Genomic DNA, 22351 nt, shown 5'->3' on the forward strand with positions numbered 1-22351 from the left:
TGACTTTATTTTTGCTTCTGTTCATGTTTTGTTTACTAATGAAGACTTAATCCCTACATTATCATGATGTTCACTGATATGACTACAATTTTCCAACTGGTTCTGTTCTCTATTTCATAACGGCTAATGAAAGTACCAAACTTTAGGCCTTCACATGGGCGACACACCATCACTGCTTGAAAATTACAGCGGTATAGCATTGGTGGTCTGTGCGATATCGCTGCGTTTTCTTGCGGCAATACCATGATTTTGTGGGGCTACAAAGTCACAAGTGGTGCTATAAAGTCGCGAGACTTTGAAGTACCACATGCAAGGATTTGAAATATAAGCCATGCCTCGAAAATAAACCTTAGCTGCAGAAGAAAAATTAATACATCACCTAAGAAGCGCTTTCAACTCCAGCACGGGTCTCCTCTTCCTCTTCAGTCTTCTGCCAGCCCTTCCTGGATTGGAGGATCAAAATCCCCGCCTCCAGGAAGGGCTGGCTATGATTGGTTCATGAGCGCCCTGGCTCAGCCAATCATTGCCAGCGCTTGATAAACCAATCACAGCTATTCATTCATTCATTGAATAGCTGTGATTGGTTCAATGAGCACTGGCTCTGATTGGCTGTGCCATAGAACTCATCAACCAATCACAGCTAGCTCTTCCTGGAGGCGGGGATTTTGATCCCTCAATCCAGGAAGGGTTGGCAGAAGACTTCAAGCAAGTGTCAGGGTGCTTCAGGGGAGATAGGTGCCGGAGATGACAGCGTCTCTTAGATGATGTAATATATATTTTTTTATTTTTCCTGCAGCCAGGGCTTAGTTTAGGTCTTTGACAGTAGGATTTTCTACTGTCAAAGTTGCATCGCACAGCACAAAAATCGCATTTCACAGAGGAAGGCTCCATAGGGAAACGTGGGCTACAAAACCTCACAAGTCACGTGCATATGGCAAAACCCACGAGGTTTTTGATTTGCAATGTCGCATGCTACAAAAACTTGCAAATGTGAAGGAACCCATAGGAAAGCATTTTCCTCCAGTTCGGATGTAACACGGAATTTCAAATATGGTACCTGTGGGACCACATTATAAAAACAGCAATATTTGTACATTTATATTTTTACATAAAATGTGATTAACTTTGGATTGTGTAGTATAAAAGGGCTTGTTTCACAAGCTAATTTTAGCAAATAATGAAAATTCACACTATAGAGGTTTTCTTATAACAGATAGTCCTTTTAATTCTTTTCCAAATGATCTCACATGTTCTATATTTTGGCTAGGTTCACTGCCCCAATTCAGCGTCTTAATACTCTGGCCAAGGCAAAGTTCCTTCTTAACACCCCATCTTGCACCTAGCGCACAGGCCATATGCCTGGTTGCCCCTCCTTCCCTAGTTCTGCCCTTGGGCTTCGCTATTATGCCTTGGCTAGTCATCCCAAGTGGTGTTCACATTGTATAGTGGTATCTATGAGCCAACCAATTGTTAATTCTCACATGTCCTCTTAAGCTGATTAGAATTGGACCCAAACATCCCTATGATGGCTTTTTCGCACACAACTGGGCCATGGAAAAGGATGAATGAACGCACAAGGTACGAACAATTGCTAGTTTACTGGCTGACTGTGTAGTATACAGGAGCATAAACCGGCTTGCTGGTCAACTGCACATCTTCCCGATCTTTGGAGATCAATTGTCCCCGTACAGCAGTTAATTATAATCAAGCCGTCTAAACAGAGGGAAGGAGTGTTGACCAACATGCTCATTGCCCATCAGTGGTCATTAGCATATGGACAGATTACAAAGAGGAAGTACTAATGAACCTTTGTGTTTGCCGAAAAATAGTGAACTAAGAAAGAACAAATGAGCGGATAATAGACCCGCCAGCACAAAATTCCTCAAAAGAGAACATTTGTTTCTGTGCTATATCTATCTAATTCCTCCCTGATAGCAGAGCTTTCCCTTCTATCCTCCATAAATACAGATTTGTGACTCATGCTCTTCCCTCATTCAACTCACTATGAATGTATTCTTAATGGTATTTGCTTTTCAAAATCAAAGACAAATTTGAGCATATTTGTCTTTGTAGGTCAGAACATACGGCTTGTGATGTCAGCGAGTCCCAGCAGAATGAAGATGGTGCTATTTGTTCCTGATTGATGCAAAATCATATTTTTAGCTTTGAATTATGTTATTTATAACTCTAAACAAAGGTTTTCAGTCATTTCCATCATTGGGACTGCATAAACAAGGTGATGACCCGTGATTCGCATGAAATGAAAGGCAGAGAGAAGTCAATTTGCTCAGCTTGGAAAAAAGTGTATAGGAGGTGATTTCATTAAAACTTTGTGATATAACAGAAGTAACCAGCGGGCATGAGCTTTGTATAGAGAAAATACATCTCCTTTAAGAGTGGAATAAGGGTTCCTTCCCATCTGCGTTGGGGCTATTTTGTTGCTCCGTTTCGTTTTTAGAACAAAGAAACGGAAATAAGTGTTTCCGTTATTTTCCCTATTGATTTCACTGAGTCTGCAGTGCTATGTGTTCCATGAGAAAAGCAGAAACCTAAGGGAACCCATGAAAACCAATTGAAATCCATAGGGAAAGGCAGAAGCATTTATTTCCATTTTAATTCCATTTCTCTGCTCCAAAAATGGAACTGGGAGAGGAAAAGGCCTAACAGAGCCCTAGCGCTAGAGCGAATGAGCCCTCAGCTTATTGGTGCGCAAGGCAGGAGTTTTAGACTGTGTCCCCCCCAATGTTCCCCCAACCCTCGGTTCCTGACATTCACTATAATTGTTGGACAGTTGACAGCTATAAGCCATATTAGCACAGGAAAATTCATAATTTGCTCTACTGTCCGTGTACTGTATATTATATTTGTGCATGTTATGTCCATAGTATGTACAGTTGTATCAGTCAGTGTTAAAAAAAAATACAGAACCACAAAAAACAAAAGTTCACGCCGTGTTCTCAACCCCGTCCCAGTGATCACCCAGTGTCTTGTGCTTTTTTTTGTGCTTTTTTGGATACATAATAAATTTATATATCTATAGCATGGCCTGCAAGAGGTTTACTACGAAGAAGGCTTACACAGTTATTGCACCTGAGTCAGACACAGCTAGTAAGGATGACCCCACCTTAGCTCTGCCCCGTCCCGCCCCCTCCCATTACAAACAGCCGGAGGGGAGAAGAGAGGGGGAGAGAAGGTGGAGGGAGTTTAGGAGTCAGGCTGCTAAACTCCCTCCAACCTCCCTTCTCGGGCACTTTCATTGGCTCTCATAGAAGTCTATGGCAGCAGCCATAGTCCGGCCAGGAAGATAGTTCCAGAACTATCTTTCCTGCCCAGTGTAAAAGCGCCCAGCCGGGCGCTTTTACGCCATGGGAATACGCTTGTGTGATTTGATGCATTGGAATCCAATGCATCAGATGGTAGCATATATCGTCCGGCCGTGAAAACGCTGACCAATATATACACCCGTGTGAATAAGCCCTTACAAGGAGAAAAACGTAAGATTTGAAAATTGAGAATTTCCATTATTAGGCAGTATGTCCTAGTAATCAGTCCCTCTCAGGTCTTCAGCTGAAAGGGTGACGGTTGCTTCACAAAACACCTGCCAAGTCATAATGATATGCAAGATATTTCAGTGTTCTGTGGAGGTCTCTGATCTGAGACAACTTCCGTGGCTAGGACAAAGGGGAAGAAGCACTCGGCTGAGCATAGTGATCCTTTGGATCTAATCTGTTTTTCTCCATCTCTCCTTAAAGAGCGGTGTATGGGCTTTTAGAAAGTGTATAGTCCGTACACCACAAATCAGATACCGGTTGGTATAAGAGTGCTTTTATACTGTATTTTGCAGTGTCCACTTGCTGTATGTGGTGAAAACATTACCGGGCCACATGTCAAATGTATGCATAAGCCTCCATAACCCAACAAATGTCAAATGTGTTCTTTGGCTTCTACTCGGCTTGTACAAGTCTGTATACTTTTTTCTGTCATGTAGAATAGCGCACCAGACTGCAGTTTTACATACAGAGTAGAGATGAGCGAACGTACTCGGTAAGGGCGATTTCACAATCGAGCACCACGATTTTCGAGTACTTCACTACTCGGGTGAAAAGTACTCGGGTGCGCTGTGGGTGAGCGGGGGGTTGCAGCGGGGAGTGGGGGGGAGAGGGAGAGAGAGAGGGCTCCTCCCTGTTCCCCGCTGCTACCCCCCGCTCCACCACGCCACGCCCCGCCCCACAGCGCACCCGAGTACTTTTCACCCGAGTAATGAAGTACTCGAAAATCGCGGTGCTCGATTGCGAAATCGCCCTTACCGAGTACGTTCGCTCATCTCTAATACAGAGGTATACAGCAAAAACACACATATTTGTGTTTGTTTTTTAACATGGACAATGGATATCATTCGAGGTATTAATTGGGATATCACCCTGACATATACTATACGACCTGAGAGGAACTGCAAAATGCTATTTGAAAGTACCCTAAACCAACCACGGTTGAAGAGGCCAAGGTTCAGCTGGATTTTCATACCCCTTCGTTCCCCATTGCTCATCATCATTAATGAAAGCTGATGACTGCTGCACAATCAGATATTCTGGATTATTGGATGGTCATAGAAAAATGTATAAAATGTACTCGTAAGAGTGGAAGGCCTCCAAGCAGACAATATATGCCACTGTGAGTGTTTCTTTTACTTACACAAGTCTCATGATGGGTTCCCTCTACTTAGTCATGCTTTTTTAAGTCCAGATAATTGTGCAGTTCTGTGCTAAATTATTGTTTTTTCATATTATCAGATGATAAATTAAAGGTTTCCATATACACATTTAGGTAAACAGCTTGCATTGATAGTACAATATGGATAAATTGATTAATTCACATTGATGGATCCCTTGGAACATTATATTATATAACATTGCTAGAATTAATAGTAATAGGACAGGACATAAATGTCTAATTGTTGGAGGCCCTTATTTGGCTTTTCTCTTACATATAATTGCTCTCACCCACATAATTTTTCTTGTGGAGCCTCAAAGTGCCATTCAGATAAATAAGGGGCACGGATCACTCGCTGTGCTGGATTGAGGCCGAGGTGACATCAATCGCGGCCCACATGATCCACACGCTACAGCATGCTCAGTGTCATTCCAGCATTGGATGCCGACATGAGCACTTCTCCGGCTTTGGAGGCATGTGTCCCAGCTGGCCAATCAGCGCTTGTCTGTACACTTTTATTTCAGCTCCTCCTCATTGAGGATGCCACTTATACTTCTAGACTGAGGGCGTTTCTGGTAAGTCAGCAGCTCTTGTTCTGTCAGATAAGTCTGGTGTTAAGGATATTTGAGATGCTGTAACATCTATCTCCTGACTTATTGCTATTTGTCCATTGGTATTTCATCTGGTACATTGCATCCTTGTTTAACATATATACTGTATATATTGTTATAGCAAATATTATCTCTGTTTCCAACTAGGAAGAGTCAGGGATTTCCTCAATTCCTGATGTGAGGTTGCCCTTATCAGGCCGAGTGCTCCGCTTTTAGGTAGGGTCTCATCACATCAGCAGATATGGGTCAGATCTCCCGTTCCTATATTTTATGTCTTTTTAAAAAAAATATTTTGAGTTCTGTACTTAAGTGTAATGTGTGTATATCCGTCCATTTAGGATACAAAATTACGTCGGATCTAGAGGAGGTGTTTTGCGTCCAGCTCGGATGGAACAATAAGGCTTTGTTACAGTTACACAGTACTGGGTCCAGAGTGGCACTGTGTAGGAGAAAACCCAAAAGGGCCCTTATGCTCAGAGGCTGAACCTCAACCAACAGGTTATTTTTGGCATATGATAGTGATATCCCGTCAGTGTTAGTCACCCCAAATACCCTTTTAATTTTCTATTTTACCCATTAAAGCATGTCTACAAAATAACAAAAGACACGTACATTTATCAAACCCAGATATGTTGAAGGGAGATCAATAGCACATGCAGAGTGCTAGATGGAAACTATTTTGTGGCTTCCTGCCATTGTGTATATCTTATAATCTCTGAGGTCAATGATTGCTACTAAGAGTCTTGTTTACTAGCACAGAAGAAACCAATATATTAGAGGCCCTAAAATTCATCTTCACTGTCATGTGAGTGAATAAAAACGCTGAGCTCTTTCGGCACCACAGACAGCTCCACGCCACAACATCTGCTATCAGCAGCAGTGATAAGCGGAAAAAATGGATTATACCTACCTGATAATCAGGTTTCCAGGAGTCTCCACGACAGCACCAATTGAGATTGCCTCCTCCTGATAGGACAGGAACACACTGAGAGGTTAAAAGCTCCCCCCCCCCCCCTTCCCCACTTGCCTCAGTGGATTCTAACGAATTGCCGGGGTAGGAGCTCAACTTAAATTTCTTCCCTTAACCGTGGTTTTTTGTTGATTATAAAATTATATTATATTATATATTTATTTATTTATTTTTTATATTATATTCTATAGTTTCTTTTCTATCCATTTAGGGGGGGAAGGTACGGGTGCTGTCGTGGAGACTCCTGGAAACCTGATTATCAGGTAGGTATAATCCATTTTTTCCCCCAGTCGTCTCCACGACAGCACCAATTGAGACGTACCAACTAAAGTTTATTAGGGTGGGATTGCTGCCGAGAGGACTTTGCGGCCGAAGGCCATGTCCCCGTCCTGCTGTACTTTTACCCTATAATGTTTAATGAACGTATGGGGCTTCTTCCAGACTGCGGCCTTGGATATCTGCTCGACCGAGGCTGAGCTATGTTCGGCCCATGAGGATGCTACTGCCCTTGTAGAATGGGCTTTAAGAGCTAAGGGGATTTCCTTCCCGAGGGCTTTATAGGATTCTATAATGGCCAGGCGGATCCACCTGGCTATGGAGTTTTTTGCCGCTTTGTTCCCTTTATTTGGGCCACTGAACTGGATGAACAGGTTGTCGTCCCGTCTCCAGTGGCTTGTCGCGTCTATGTAGCCTAGGACTGCTCTCCTGACGTCCAGGCAGCTTAGGATTTTTCTTCCTCGTTTTTAGGTTTGCTAAAAAATGAGGGAATTATTACGTCCTGGGACCTATGAAAATGTGATACCACCTTTGGTATGAAGGCAGGGTCCGTTTTAAATACTAATTTGGAGTCTGAGATTTTTAGAAATGGGTGGCGAATGGACAAAGCCTGAAGCTTGCTAACCCTCCTCGCAGACGTGATGGCTACTAGAAAAACGGTCTTGATCGTAAGCATTTTTATCGGTAGTGCTTCGATCGGCTCGAATGGTTCCGCTGACATGGCCCTTAGAACCCAATTAAGGTTCCAGTCTGGAACAAGTTTTATGGGTCTAGGTCGTAATCTAGCTGCTGCTGTCAGGAACCTGTTGACCCATCTATTGTTCGCGAACTTTGTGTCGCATATGGCGCTAAGGGCTGCGACCTGGACCTTCAGGGTACTTGGAGAGAGGCCCATCTGTAGGCCCTCCTGCAAGAATTCTAAGATCAAAAGGATATTCGGGATAGAATCCCCGGAATCCCTTCCCTGTCTCCATGAGGTGAACCTTCTCCAAACCTTCTGGTAGATAAGGTGGGTCGTCTTTTTTCTGCTGGACATTAACGTTTCTACCACTCTTTGTGAGAATCCCTTCCCCCTTAGTGAGGATTCCTCAAGAGCCATGCTGTTAAGTGGAGTCTGTCTAAGCTCGGGTGGTTCAGTGGCCCCTGTGATAGCAGATCTGTCCAGGTCGGAAAGGTGACTGGGTCCTGGACACTCAATGTTGTCAGAAGACCGAACCAACTTCTTTTGGGCCAGAAGGGGGTCACCAGGATTAGCGTGCATACCTGGGTTCTGAAATGTTGTAAGACCCTGGGGATCAGCGGTATCGGAGGAAACGCGTACGCTAGCCCCTTTCCCCAGTCCTGGCCTAGGGCGTCTATTGCTGTAGGACGATCTCCTGGCTGGAGGGAGAAGAAATTGCCTACTTTGGCGTTCTCCCTGGTTGCAAATAGGTCCAATTGTGGGGACCCCCACCGGTTGGTCAGGATTCTGAATGCCTCCAGGGAGAGAGACCATTCTCCTGGGTCTATCTGCCTCCTGCTGAGGAAGTCCGCTTTTTGGTTTAGCGTCCCTTTTAAGTGTGTTGCCATGATCGAAAGGATCCGGCCCTCTGCCCAGTGGAAGATTTTCTGCAAAATGTTTTGCAGGGCAGGAGACCTTGTGCCCCCCTGGGGCCGAATATGGGCGACCGTGGTGGTATTGTCCGACAGTATCTTTATATGCTGGTTCCATAGCGAGTTTCCTAACTGCTGTAGGACCCGCCATACGGCCTGTAGCTCTCTGTAATTGGAGGATTGTTCTCTTATCCTTTGGGACCACGGGCCCTGAAAGAACTGGTTCCCCACATGCGCTCCCCATCCCCAGGCGCTTGCGTCCGTTGTGATGTGCGTGGCTGGGTTTTGTAGCCAATGAACCCCTTCCTGCAGGTTCGCTAGGGATGTCCACCAACGCAGGGATGTTTTCACTGTGTTTGGGATATACATTTTTGTCCCTAGCGAGGACTGCTTTTTGTCCCATGTGGATAGGACGGAGGCCTGTAGAGCTCTGGTGTGAGCCTGGGCCCATGCTACTCCGGGAATGCATGACGTTAGGCTTCCCAGGAGAGACATGGCTTCCCGAATTGTGCATGATCGTTTCTGTAGGAAGGATCTGACCAGCCTTTGGATTTTTTGAGCATTGTAATTCTGAGTTGAGCGTTATGCCGAAAAACGTCTTCTTCCTGTCGGGGTCTAAGCTGGATTTTTCCCAGTTTATGATCCATCCTAGAGACTGGAGGGGTTCTAGCACTATCTCTAGGTGCTTCGTTAGTAGTTCCCTGGACTCTGCTATTATTAAAATATCGTCCAGGTAGGGTATTATTAGGATCGACTTTTTCTTCAGGTAGGCAGCTACCTCTGCCATAATTTTGGTAAAAATTCTGGGTGCTGAGGAGATCCCGAAAGGCAGGCATCTGAATTGGTGGTGCTCTATTCCTTTGCCCATATCCACTGCGAACCTTAGGTATCTTTGGGACCCCTCGTGGATCGGTACGTGGAAATAAGCATCTTTCAGATCGATAGATGCCATGTAGGCCCCTTTGGGAATCAACTTTATCGTTGAAGAGATGGACTCCATTTTGAATTTTCTGTACATGACACAGGTGTTCAAGGGCTTCAGATTCACTATCATCCGCTGTTTCCCGCAGGAAAGAGCCTGGAATAATGGCCCTGAGTTTCCTCATTTTGCGGTACGGGGGATATTGCGTTTAGATGTTGCAGGTCCCGAACGCTCTGCCTTAGTAAATGTAACTGTTGCCCTGAGCCTCCTGTGATAATGAATTTCTTTCTGGGGAGGGACACCAGTTCTATCCGGTATCCCTGCTGTAGGATCTTTGGGATCCATGGGCCTTCGCAAATTGCGGCCCATTGGTCCACAAAGTTCCCCAGCCTTGCCCCTACGGAGCTGGCGTCAGGGTCTCTGATTGGGCTCCCCTTGGTGGGGATTAAAGAGGATATTTCTCCCTCTGCCCCCCTTGGGGTAACTCCAGCGGCCTGTCTTGCCCTTGCCTCGGGCTGTTGCCCTGGGGTTCGGAAGAAGGTTTTCCCTCTCTGCGGCTTTTCTTCCGGGAATCCCTTCTTTTTGTCGGCCGCCTTCTCCAGGATCTTGTCTAGGTCTGGCCCGAACAAAAACTGACCGTAGAACGGGAGGGCGCATAGTTTATTTCTTGAGGCTAAGTCGCCTGACCATGATTTCAGCCATAGTACACTTCTGGCTGAGTTAGATCGGGCTGTAGCTTTTGCCGAGAGTTTAACCGTTTCGGCCGCGGCATCCGCTAGGAAATTTGTTGCCATACGCAAGATAGGTAGGGAATTTAGGATCTGTTCCCTTGGCGTTTTATTGGTTAAGTGTAGCTCCAGCTGTTCGAGCCATACCCCCAGAGTGCGCGCCACGCAAGTGGCTGCGATCCCTGGCCTAAGCATGTTTGCCGCTGCCTCCCATGATTTTTTTAGAAGGCCTTCGGCTTTGCGATCCATGGGATCTTTTAATTGTGCGGCGTCCTCAAAGGGTAGGCTCGTCCTCCTAGCTACTTTGGCCACTGGGATGTCTACCTTGGGTATCTCTTCCCAGCTTGCGCAAACTTCCTCCTCGAATGGGTACCTTCTTTTTACCCCTCTAGCGGAGAAGGAACCTGCGTCTGGTTTCTTCCACTCCTTTTGGATAATTTTAATGATGTTTTTGTGGACAGGGAAGGTATGTTTACGCCTCTCCCCTAGTCCCCCGAATATCTCATCTTGCAGGGTGCGTGGTTCTCTGGGCTCTTCCATTTTTAATGTAGCTCTGACTGACTTAATCAATTCTGTTAAGTCGTCCTGATGGAAAAGGTATCATTTGTAGTCCTCATCGTCTGAGGACTCCTCGGCCGCCTGTTCTTCTTGCTCCGATCCGATAGAACTCTCGGAGTCGGAAGGCTCGTTGGGAACATACGCCTTTTTCTGGCGTTTCTCTGGTGGCGCCAGCTGTGACATTAGGGCTGATCGAACCTCCTCCTTCACCAGCTTCCTAACGTTATCCATGAATCCCCCCGATTCCTCTTTGACTAGCCTAGCTACGCATGCCTTGCATAGAGGCCTCTGGTACGTAGCTGGCAGTCTCGTCCTGCACTCCACGCATTTTTTGGGTTTTGTTCTGGGGGGGATGTCTTTTTTATCCCCCTGACAAAAAAAGGGAAAGTATTTTTTGCGGGTAAATATGCAATTTTTCCATATACAATACATTGGATTTTGCATTTTGTATTTTTTGCCGCACTGGCTACTTACGGCCGCTGAGGCTGAGGTTTCAGCTATCTCTGGGGCTGGAGCACTCATTACTGTACCGGTGCTGCAGACACCCTGCGACCTGTAGTGCTGGTCCACCTTCTGGCTTCTCTCAGGTTCCTTATTTTGAATTTTCGCGCTCCTGCACTAAGCCCCGCCCCCTCCGTGCAGCTCCTGATGCGAGCGTGATGACGTCACCACGCTGGACACGTGACGCCCCGCCCCCTGCCTTCAAAGAGCTTCCTGGAGCGCCGCGCTGTGACTATACAAGGAGGAGGAGGGGGACTGAGGCTCCCGCTTTGTACCCCCCATGGGCCGCCGCGGGAGGAACCTGGCCCGGGGGTTACCACCCCATGTGGCATCCCGGGAGTCGTCTGGCTGGGAAGGGAGGACAGGCTGACCCACTGCCCCCCGATCCGCCTGTAAGTAATCTTGGCTGGCTTCTCCACCAGCCCCTCTCAGAGATCCTGCCTCCTGGCAGGACAGGAAGACACTGAGGAAAGTGGGGAAGGGGGGGAGCTTTTAACCTCTCAGTGTGTTCCTGTCCTATCAGGAGGAGGCAATCTCAATTGGTGCTGTCGTGGAGACGACTGGGGGAAACATAATTTTCATATTATATATATATATATATATATATATATATATAAACATCTAAGGACTCTTTCACACGGGCGTATATCAGACCCTTTTTCATGGCCAGCTGATATATGCCACCCATCTGAGGTTTTGGTTTCCAATTCAACTTTTTGGAACTATCTTTGGCCGCTGCCATAAACTCCTATGGGAGCCTATGACAGCTCCCAGAGACGGGAGGTGGGAGGGAGTTTAGCAGCGTGACTGCTAAACTCCCAAACCCTTCCCTCCACCTCTCAGCCCCTTGCTGGCTGTTTGCAATGGGAGGGGGCGGGACGGGGCGGAAACTAGTTGCTAAGCTCACACCCCATCCCGCCCCCTCCCATTGCTGGCAGCCGACAAGGGGCGGAGAGAGGGCAATAGCATAGCACACTAGCTCCCACCCCGCCCCCTCCCCTTGCCAGCAAGGGGGCAGAGAGGAGGGAGGCAGCTCAGTAGGGCTAAACTGTCTTCCCCCGCCCGACGGTATTCCGGGTGTGGAGTATAATCGCTACACTCGGCCATCTGAATGGGCATTAAAATGGGAGTTTTACCACCTGATCATGCTATTTTTGGCTACGACGAAAATCGCCTACGTTCATGTGAAAGAGCCCTTAGCCTGATGTAATGTGTTTTGTTTTCAAACTACTCTGCCCTCATGTGTATGCATTATGTCAATACACACTATGCCTCAAGCTCACTCATCATCACCATAGCATCTACAATACAACAAACTTCATTAGAATGTTGTTTACTGGGAAATATTCCAATTAGACGCACTAAGAATAAAAGAAAATCCTGCAGAGGCTTTTAAAAAAGCCCACCAGTGTCTACAAAATTAGCCCAGTGGGACAACATGCAAAGGGACCTCCAGGTTGGTTTGTCCTGAGTATTTTGTGTATGTATGTAAAATAGCTGACGCCTCTGTATTATAACTATCTTCATCATTAATTCCTGAGCATGGAGATAGATTGCAGTCACCGTCCTGGCACTGGCTTTCTACTAGTTGTTAATAAACATGTTTTCTATTTTATCTCTACTGAAAGCAGCAGTACAGCTTCCAATATACAGAAGAGGAAGTCTTGCAAGTTGTATCCATGTATTAGGTGACGGACAGTGTTACATGAAGTCTATAATGAATTATAAGGCTGCGACAGACTACTGAGACAAGCACAGTTTAATTACGCATAATACAAGCCCATGAAATCCATTAGAGCATAAAAATGAGCATATTAACCCCAATTTATAAGGCATGATGTAAATATACTCCAGTGCTGCGGTACCTGGGCAGTGACTCTGTATATGATATACCAGTTTATTATTCTAAGTAGTTTGGGCTGTTCTGGATCATTGATTCTGAAAAAAGGTTGATATTTTTCATTTTTTACTTATCTGCCTGCCTAGCCATTTACCAATATCATTTATCACATACTGGAGGACTGCTATAATGTGTCACTGCTCCTTCAGTATGAAGCCGGTGTCACACAGGTGTACGTGCATTTACGCTGTGTATTTGCACAATGAGCATTGTGTATTTGTGCATGCATGAGTTTTAATGGACTTTTTGCGCCTGCAAATCGTACACATTCACTGAAATGGGCAATGAAGTTAATTAGTTCAATATGTGCTATTTTCATCCGCAAATGCGCAGGAAAATTGAGCATGATGCGTATTTTCTTAAGCAAACAAAATGCGTGGGCAAAATACGCTGATGTGAACGAACCCATTGAAATCAACGGGTTCTATTAACTGCGTATTGTGTGCACCAAGCGTTGTGCAAACACTTTCATGTCAATCCGGCCTAAATCCATTGAATATAATTTGCTCTAACGCCAGTTGAATTTGCGTAATGGCCTTGTGCGTGTTTTACTGTATTTTTGCACACATGTTGTGCATATTTGCATGTACAAAAAAACACGCAGGCATGCGTGTACACAGATAATATATATTAGTGAATAGATATACATACACCAAGAGCTGGCCGCTTGGAAGGACTGGAGTCTTGGCGAGTGTGAGCACCATGGATTCTGTGCCTCTGTACAAGTTCATCAGCAGAGGGATCGGTCCAGTAATGGTCAGCGGTTTTTAGCTTTGTGTATTCTAATGCACAAGGACCCACTGTAAAGTAAAGGAAGAAGAAAATCATATCCGTACCATACTGGTTCAGGGAACTTATATTAGTTTAGCTGCATCTCTGTTTCAGCTTTAGGCAGGTACTACAGCAGGACGAGGAAATGCCAAGGTAGTGTCAAATGACCACTCATATGTTTTAACCCTTTCTAATCCAATCTGTATCCTGGTTTTCCTGGGGGGCTTACTCTTTTTCTGCCATTATACAACAGCGCTATATGCTGGCTAAAGCTAGTACTGCATGAGGTGACACGTTGGATAGGGTGACAAGAGCAGAGAGGCTGGCACTGTACAGGAAGAGAACCCCGATGAATGTCTTCCCACATTGGAGCTGTACAGCCTTAAATCATAATGTCTTCAGAGGTCAGACAGTGGATTGGAAAGGGTTAAATTACTATGATCTTTATGACATCCAAGTAACCTGAGAATAATGCAGTCTGCGGAACCACACGACAGTGTATGGGTATTTCTGGTTCTCTCTTTATAAAGTGCTTTCTGCTTTTGGATCTGCTCTGCAACATCCTCACAAGAAAGTGGGAGATGAAAAGGAAAGTGAAGAGTAATTGCACAATAGGCAAATAGATTTTAGGAAATCCTATGTCTAGAATTGCAGACTAGTCCAAGTATGGATGAGATGCACAGTCAGTGACAAAATTACATAGCTTCATGTGATACGTATGACAATTTAAATTTTTCAAGTTTAACCCCTTAATGACATGGCCTATTTTGGCGTTGAGGACCAAGCGATTTTTGGTATTTTTCCATCTCCATTTTTAAAAAGCCATAACTTTTTTATTTTTCCGTCGACGCGGCCGTATAAGGGCCTGTTTTTTGCGTGGCGAGCTGTAGTTTTTATCGGTGCCACTTTTGGGTACATAGACAATATCGTAAAACTTTTATTATTTTTTTATGATAACAGGGAGAGACAACACATCAATTCTGACATATATATATATTTTTTTTACAGCGTTAATCATGCAGCATAAATGACACACAAAATTTTTTCTGCGGGTCGGTACGGTTACAAGAACACCAAAATTGTTATATTTTTTTTAGGTTTTTACACTTTTTTACAATAAAAACCCGTTTTTTTGGAAATCTTTTTTTTTTCTCTATAGCTGCATTCAAAGTCCTGTAACTTTTTTATTTTTCTATGTACGGAGCTCTATAAGGGCTTATTTTTTGTGAGATGAGCTGTAGTTTTTATTGGTACCATTTTGGGGAATGTACGGCTTTTTTGATCACTTTTATTGCATTTTTTGTGAGGCAAACTGCTAAAAATTAGCATTTTGCCTCTGTTTTTTAGCGTTTTTTTTAACGCTTTTTGTTGTACAAAATAAAAAGCGTGTTCAACTTTTTGTACACGTCGTTACTGACGCATCAATACCCAATATGTGGGGTTTTAATTTTTTTTTTTTACCTTTTTTTATGCTAATATTAGAAAAAGCATAAAAAAGGGGGTTTTTTACATTTTTTTTTTACATTTTTCTTTTTTTTTACACTTTTCTTTTCTTTATTTTACACTATTTGAGTCCCTCTGAGGGACTTGCAGCACTATACCTATGATCGCTGTCATAAGGCATGGCAGAGCTACTGCTCTGCCATGCCTTATCGCTTATACAGCGATCATAGGCATAGGCAATACAGGACGCCAGTGTCTGGCGCATCTCCGATGCCCCCCCGCTGTTGCAGCGGGACACCAGCTGTGACTGACAGCCGGCTCCCACTGCGTGATAGCGCTATCCCGATGACGTACCGGTACGTCATTTTGCGCGAAGTACCAGGCTCCCATGACGTACCGGTACATCCTGGAGCGGGAAGGGGTTAAAGGGATTGGCTAGTTGCAAGCTATGGCTGGCCTATCCTGAGAATACAATGTAATAAATAATAGTTGCATCTCACAACCAGCAGCACACGCTCTGCTGCACATTGGAGACTCATCTCTATTGTACTGTAACATCTTTTTAATTGTAATGAATAAAGTATATCAAAGTTTTTCTATGGAAGCTTTGTGTGCTGACCTATTATTTTTGGATCTATCCTCAGAATAGTAGATTGGCAAGAGTCCATCGTTGAGGACCCCTACAGATCAGCAGTTCGCCAAACTGATACACTCATGTACTGAAGTGATTTCTACATGAAGCAGACAGCTCCATTCTTACTACAGTGGGCAGGCTTGGTATGGCAGGTTAAGTTCCTATTGAAATGGATGGGAACTTTGCCTGTAATAGTAAGCCTGGACACTGCGGTAAGATCGGAGCTGTCTGCTTCTTGCAGAAATCAGCTCAGTGCACAAACACGCCAAACCGGCAAATCAGTGGAAGTTGTGGGTTACAGACATCCGCCAATTTTCTACTGATGACTTATCCTGGAAAAAAGCCAGCAATAGTTTACAACTGGACAACCTCTTTAATGGCAATGTGCATCTTCGCAAGCTTTATATGGCACAAATGGGTACTGGTGCATCTTGTCTTCACCAGAACAATGGATGGAGACCTGGGATTGTGCTGGGGGAGGTATAGAGTACATCCACAGCTGCTGATTGGCTGGGCTCCTATCTCGGCTGGCCTCCTTTTTTCGCTGTTGTCCTTCTGGCATGTAAGCTCCCCGATGCCATCCTTTCTCAGCTGCAAGGGGCGTGCTTCTTAGTGGTGCTGTTGGCCTTCTGCCATCTAAGCTCCCTGCGGGGCTCCTTTGGCTGCTGCTAACCCTATTGTTGTTAGTGTTGCAGTTATTGCAGGCTGCAATCTGAGCTCTAGAAGGTGGCAGGGGCACTCCCGTCCCCCGCTGTGACTGTCACTGCTGGCCCCCCTGCAATGTCCCCCACTGTCACTCTTACCGCCGGGCTCCCTGCAATATATCATGCCCTCCCCATGCCCCTTTCTTGACAACAGCACTCTAACCCTGCGCTGTGTTCCCCCGCTGGCACTGGCGACACCGGCAACAGAACTCTCACCCTCCATGCCACCACTCTGATTGGCGGACACAGCAGTGCTTCTCAGCCACCTCCTAAAACCAGCTCCGTCAGTCCCGAATCGTGTTTCTGAACCCTAACCCTTCAGCCACGGCAAATCCCCACTCTAGCCTAAGTCTAGCCAATCAAGAGCTTGAGGGTATTAACAGGGCGGATACACTCAATGACTATGTCTCCACCCATACTTCTGGTGGAGACAAGATGCACCAGAACCGCACAAATGCATCTAAGATAAAAAGAAATTAAGCAACTTCGCAAGTAATCTTAATTAAAAATAGCCTACCTTTTGTGAACACAACACCAATGCAGACTTCAGTGTGGGCTTGGTTACAGACTACAAACAAAACCTGTGTGTATTCTGATAAAGTTGGAAAAGTACAGCTTCCAGAACCAGAGTATATAGTACTGTGTATTATACCTGGCATCCAGCTGTAAAGGCATTTGGGAGCTAGATGCACAGTATTTAATACACCAAACTAGGAATACTCTCATAGCACCCTTACTCTAAGTGGACATCTTTAAGAAACCCTCTTAAAATGTCTGAATATGACAGAGATGTTTTAATCTCCTTTGGATAAGATCACTGTTATTTAATTATATGATGTTGATGATGATGATTCTCCTGATAATGGATCGAATGTTTGGCATTGTGTCACCCATTAATATGCCTCTCATTAAAAGCATATCCTCATAATGATAAAAGTTCACCTAGATGTGCAATTATGGAGCATGTAAAGCAGAAAGAAGTTAGTTGCCACTAAAATAATATTCATTAACCACAGCAGCAGTTACTACTCTGAGAAGAAGACTATTACTGTCAATGGGCTACTGACAATGAAGAGGAGGTATAAAATCACCACATTCCATGCTGGAGCGTTGTGTCTTATTGCATCAAAGTGGCTGGTATCCAGTTGAGGAGTTTTGATATTTTAAGAAGAAGATGTCTACTTTATATTCAGTGATATCAGCATTTCCAGTAATATTAACATTTTCTAATACAAAACAACACAGTAAACTGCTTACAAAAGTCCAACTTCATAATTTGTAGATTATTCTCATTTACGGCTTCCAATCTAAGCATCAGAGTTGTTACTACCTTACATTTTTGATGTCATGTTCTCCTCACCTAGAAGAACAGCCAGGATTGGACCACAAACAGGATCGGACATTAGAGATTCTTTTTCATAATATTTACTGTGGAAAGAAAAACGATGAAGATTTATGTATGTAATCGTAAGTATGTAATCACATTCATTTTATTACTAATAGTTCTTGTTCAATAATGGCATGTGCCTGAGCAATAGATAAAGATGAGCGATATATGACATGAGGTTATAATGAATACAAGTAAAGGCTAGGAACAACTTTAGGAGCATTCTTTTTTTTAAATATACATGAGTTTTCAATAAAACATTTCTAAAATACACTAGGTTCTCCTTACTTATTCATTTGCTGCTGTTTGCACTCTGTTTAATGTGTGTAAGTTTTGATATTCAGGTGGCATTCCTCATTTTTCTACTGCCCTATTTTCAATTCACTTTCAGACAGGGAGTATAGTAAGTCTAGCATTCTGACAGTAGTTCACTGTCCTGTACTTCCTTTCCCTGACTTTCCATGTTGCATTGTTCTGTCTCTGGTCTAAACAGCAGCATCTGTATGCCCACCTCTCTGCTGTCCCAGGACAATTCAGGCATTCAGAGATCTTCTAGCCAAATGGTTAGTAAACCCACTAAAATGTGTACTCTCTCTCACAGGTTACAGAGCAACACTCTCACAACAGTTTCCATAGACGTCAATAAGTCAAGTCCTGTCCATTATGTAAATGGCTCATAAATGCTGTAAAGTATATCTCAAAGGGCTTCAGCAGACGGGCGATTTTGTGTGCGCTTTTGCGTATGTAAAACTGCTCGCACAAACCACAGAGATTAGAAACCATTTCAGTGTGCTCCTTCACATTTTGCGTTTTTTACCTGAATTTTCACAAGCACGAAAATTTATGTAAGATTTGTGCACCCAAGACACAATATGAGTCTGGGGGGTGGGAACAAATGCGCACCCCATCAGCACAAAAATCGCACACTGTACTGCAAGACTTTGCTGTTTTAATTAATAACACTAGGGACTAATTAAGGCTGCTTGGCCAGTTCAATCACGGCACGAGTGTGTCCCACACCAATGTGAAAGGGCTCAGCAGCATGTAAAAGGACAGTAGAATGCGCAGCTACATGTGTGAAAGAATGTGATAGCGCTCCCTTCACAGCGCAATCACTTCACGCTATTGCGAGCGTATATTTGCTTATGCTTGCCCTCAGGAGCCCTAATATACATAAAAATGAGTGCAAAAGTGCATCATTCACAGTGCAAATGCGCTATGCTTACGTGAGCGTTTTTGCACATACGCTTGTGTGAAGGGGCCCTTATTCATACAAACATAACCAATTTCAGTATGTGAAGGAGCCCATAATTATTCAGGCAAGATGGCCGCTCCCATTGTCATGTGCAAACAATAGAATAAAAAAGAACTACAATCAGAAAGTAAAAACACATTAGAAAAATAGAAAATGTGTTTTACTATCTCATTCCAATTAGTGAAAAAACATAAGTGATACCTTCCCTTTAACACATGTTAAAGTATATTACTAATCGGTATTTTCATTGAATTTCTTATAAGGATGTCACTTCTTCAATAATATTCTTTTACTAAAAGAGGATTAACATTTAAATCCATTAGTGAATAATTCCTGCTAAGCTACTCAGAGGACGTTACATGTATCTGCCTGAGCCCGCATTACAATGTAATTATTCTGAAAAAAAGTGAAAAATGGCTTTACGTTTTTTTTTTTAATTGAAATCAATAATTAATTACAAAAGTAACTTCACATGTGAGACAAATGAATACAGAAAATTTCAAATCCACTAGTCGCTTTTGTGCAGAAGTAGCGTCACTTTAAATGCTTATTCACACGAGCGATTTTCACGTCTGAGTGCAACTGATGGCACAGATCAAGCACACTGACCCATTATAGTCAGAAGGGCTATAAGGACGAGCGTTTCCTACACAGATTGTAAAAAATGGATCACTTTTAATGCATGTGTATATCCATGTGACATCCAGATGTCCAGAAGCAGGCTGATATGTCCGTGCTAGCAGATCGATCATTTTTTTGCAGTCGAAATGCCCATTCACACGCTAGTGTGTTACACCCTTCCCATGGAAAAGATTGCCAATTAAATGCCTAATTAGGGCCAGCCGTCTTCTTTTCCCTCCATTCTATGCAGGGTAACTCCCTCCCCGTCCTGTTTTTTGAGCTGCGATAGAAGTCTATGGCAGCTCTCTGTGTAACACGTACAAAGATAGAGCAGGTCCTATCTTTTTGCGGACGAAGATTTTGCGCTGAAAAAACACGTTTGTCTAAACAAATCTACTGAAATAGAATGCAATGCTTTGTTGCATTATACGGATGGGATTTTCACGTGCAGAAATGCCTCCGCAAATACGTTTCTCTGAATCCACCCAAAGGCCCAATTTTTTCTATAAAATTGCTTAGCAATGATCAGTGAAAAACAAAGCACACACAGATGTCCTCTATGTGCTCATTTTTTGCACATCTGTTAATGTAAGGCCCCATTCACACGGGCGTGGTTTTAGCACATAATAGGCGCGTGAAAAAATCGCGTTTATTAGAACCAATAGTTTCCTAGAGAAACGTTTCGATGAAGCAATATTAGACACGCAAACAACGTGCACCTTCAAAAGATAGCCCGCATCTAAGGTCCGTGCTGTGAGTAAAGATAGGACCTGACCTATCTTTGGTGCGAGCTGCGCAGGAGCTTCCATAGACTCCTATGGGAGCTGAAGTTTAGCTGTGTCTGACACTCCAAAAAGAAGATTACAAGTTCATTAGGAGGATTTCTGCCAACTAAGAGACAGGAGAGGCACCGTTTCACCCAGGAGCACATTTTTAATGTCCCGCTGTAAACTCCTGTTAGTCCCCGCACAGATTAACAGGAGTTTACAGTGGGACATTTATATGTGCTTCTAGGCACCAAGTTTTAAATGTCCCGCTATAAGCAGCAGGGAATTCTCCAGCAGCGGGAGGCAGCAGGGGACTCCCTCCGCCTCTCTCCCTAGCATGGGGTTTCCCAAGGTATTTCCCCACAGTGGGGACGGAGTTAAAGGGCTTCCTGATAACAGGGGTGGGGCTATAGGGAATCACCTGTATCCCTGCCCACTCTAGTCCTGCCCCCAATCAATTTCCAATGGGTATAACCCCAGGGAGAAGACCTCTAGCCCCACCCTCTCTCTTTAGCCCCACTCCTCACTTTGGGCTATGGCGATATCCCTCGGGAAACCCCTGTAGCCCTGCCACTTCTCTCTCTCTACACATAGTAGGGAGAGAGACAGCGGGGCTATAGGTTAATCCCCCATAGCAGGTAGAGAGAGAGAGCGGGGCCATGGGGGATTAACCCATAACAGGGAGAGACACAGCGGGGCTATGGGTGGAGACATGGTTTGGGAGTCCTCAGCAGCAGGGTACACCTAGGTGATGGCCAGAGCTGGAGATTGGCTGGCGCACACACCTCCCCACATACACCGCCCATTCCCCTTGCCCAGGTCACACATCTAGCAGCTGGACTCACCAGCTTTCAGAGTTTATGTCCCCCTAGCAACACAGTAGCAGCAGGCAGACACACAGGAGAGCGGACTCACCCTTCAGCTGACGCATCCCCCTCTGACATGGCCCTGGCAGCAGACAGCTGTTGCCTCACACTGCCAGCCGGCAGGGACAAGCGCCGGCACAGAGAGACTGCGGAAAGCGGCGCTACAGCGGGGGAGAAACGTGTCTGCGGCGGGGGCACAATGGAGGGACAGAGCACGCTGACACCTCTTGCCTCTCTCTGCCAGCCAGAGGGGAAAGGTGCCAGCGGGGAGAAACTTTGGTGAGCGGTGGAACAGCACCGAAAACAGTGTCTGTGGCAGGGGGCCCATGGAGGAACGGCTGCTTCAGCGGTCGCATAAACAACCAAAGTGGAGAACAGATTGAAAGTTTAGGGTGTCATCATCAGGGCGGTAACAAGGCATTGTGAAAAAAAAATTAGTCACCCAAAGTGTCCATGGCCTTTAACTTAAAGGGTATTCCGGTAAGATGTTATTCCTGCTCTATTCATTCTGGGATCAACTGGACCCCTGTTGTTAGAATTAGTGGGGGTCCCAGCGGCTAGACCCCACAAATCAACTAGTTATCTCCTATACGGTGAATACGGTATAACTTATTCTTACTGGAATACCCCTTAGAGCTTTAAATTCATAAACCAGAAAGAACAGGACGGTTTAAACAGTTCTGATTAGATAGGGAAGTGTCTCAAACTGTGCTGCTGAGTATTGAAATGTAGGACAAGAGAGAGAAAAATATCAGTTTAAATGGTACAATTAAGCTTGCCTATCACTGATACAATATGATGCCAATCAGAGGTAATATACCAGCCAATCACTGCAGAAAAATTCCCTCCTCCATAAAAAAAAAAATTTTATTAAAAAAAATACATATACGTATACCTGCCTAACTGCGGGGTGGTTGCCCTGACAAGGGTGTTCCTGCTCACTGCTGTTAAAAACCTCTTACACCCTAAAATGCCAAATATAGCAAAAAAAAAAAATGTCCCAATGCATTTCCTCCTCTTCAGTAGGTAAGAGGATTCATCAGGTGATTGTAAAAACTTGCAAAGAGTTAGGTGACCATACTGGTATCTTATACACCTCCCTAATGATAAGTGACATCTAGATGGCAATCGTCC

General features: G+C 44.5%; 1 protein-coding gene across 1 annotated transcript in view; it reads right to left on the reverse strand.

Annotated features, from left to right (window-relative positions):
* SGSM2 (small G protein signaling modulator 2) overlaps positions 1-22351 on the reverse strand; it is a 328957-nt gene that overhangs the window by 87928 nt on the left and 218678 nt on the right. The window contains exons 5-6 of the mRNA XM_066598602.1: positions 17682-17749; positions 13421-13569 (exon numbers count right to left, since the gene is read on the reverse strand). Coding sequence (XP_066454699.1) covers positions 13421-13569; positions 17682-17749 — 217 coding nt within the window. The remainder of the gene's footprint in view (positions 1-13420; positions 13570-17681; positions 17750-22351) is intronic.

Source organism: Eleutherodactylus coqui, chromosome 4, assembly GCF_035609145.1.
Source record: "Eleutherodactylus coqui strain aEleCoq1 chromosome 4, aEleCoq1.hap1, whole genome shotgun sequence".
In the NCBI taxonomy this organism is placed as follows: domain Eukaryota; kingdom Metazoa; phylum Chordata; class Amphibia; order Anura; family Eleutherodactylidae; genus Eleutherodactylus; species Eleutherodactylus coqui.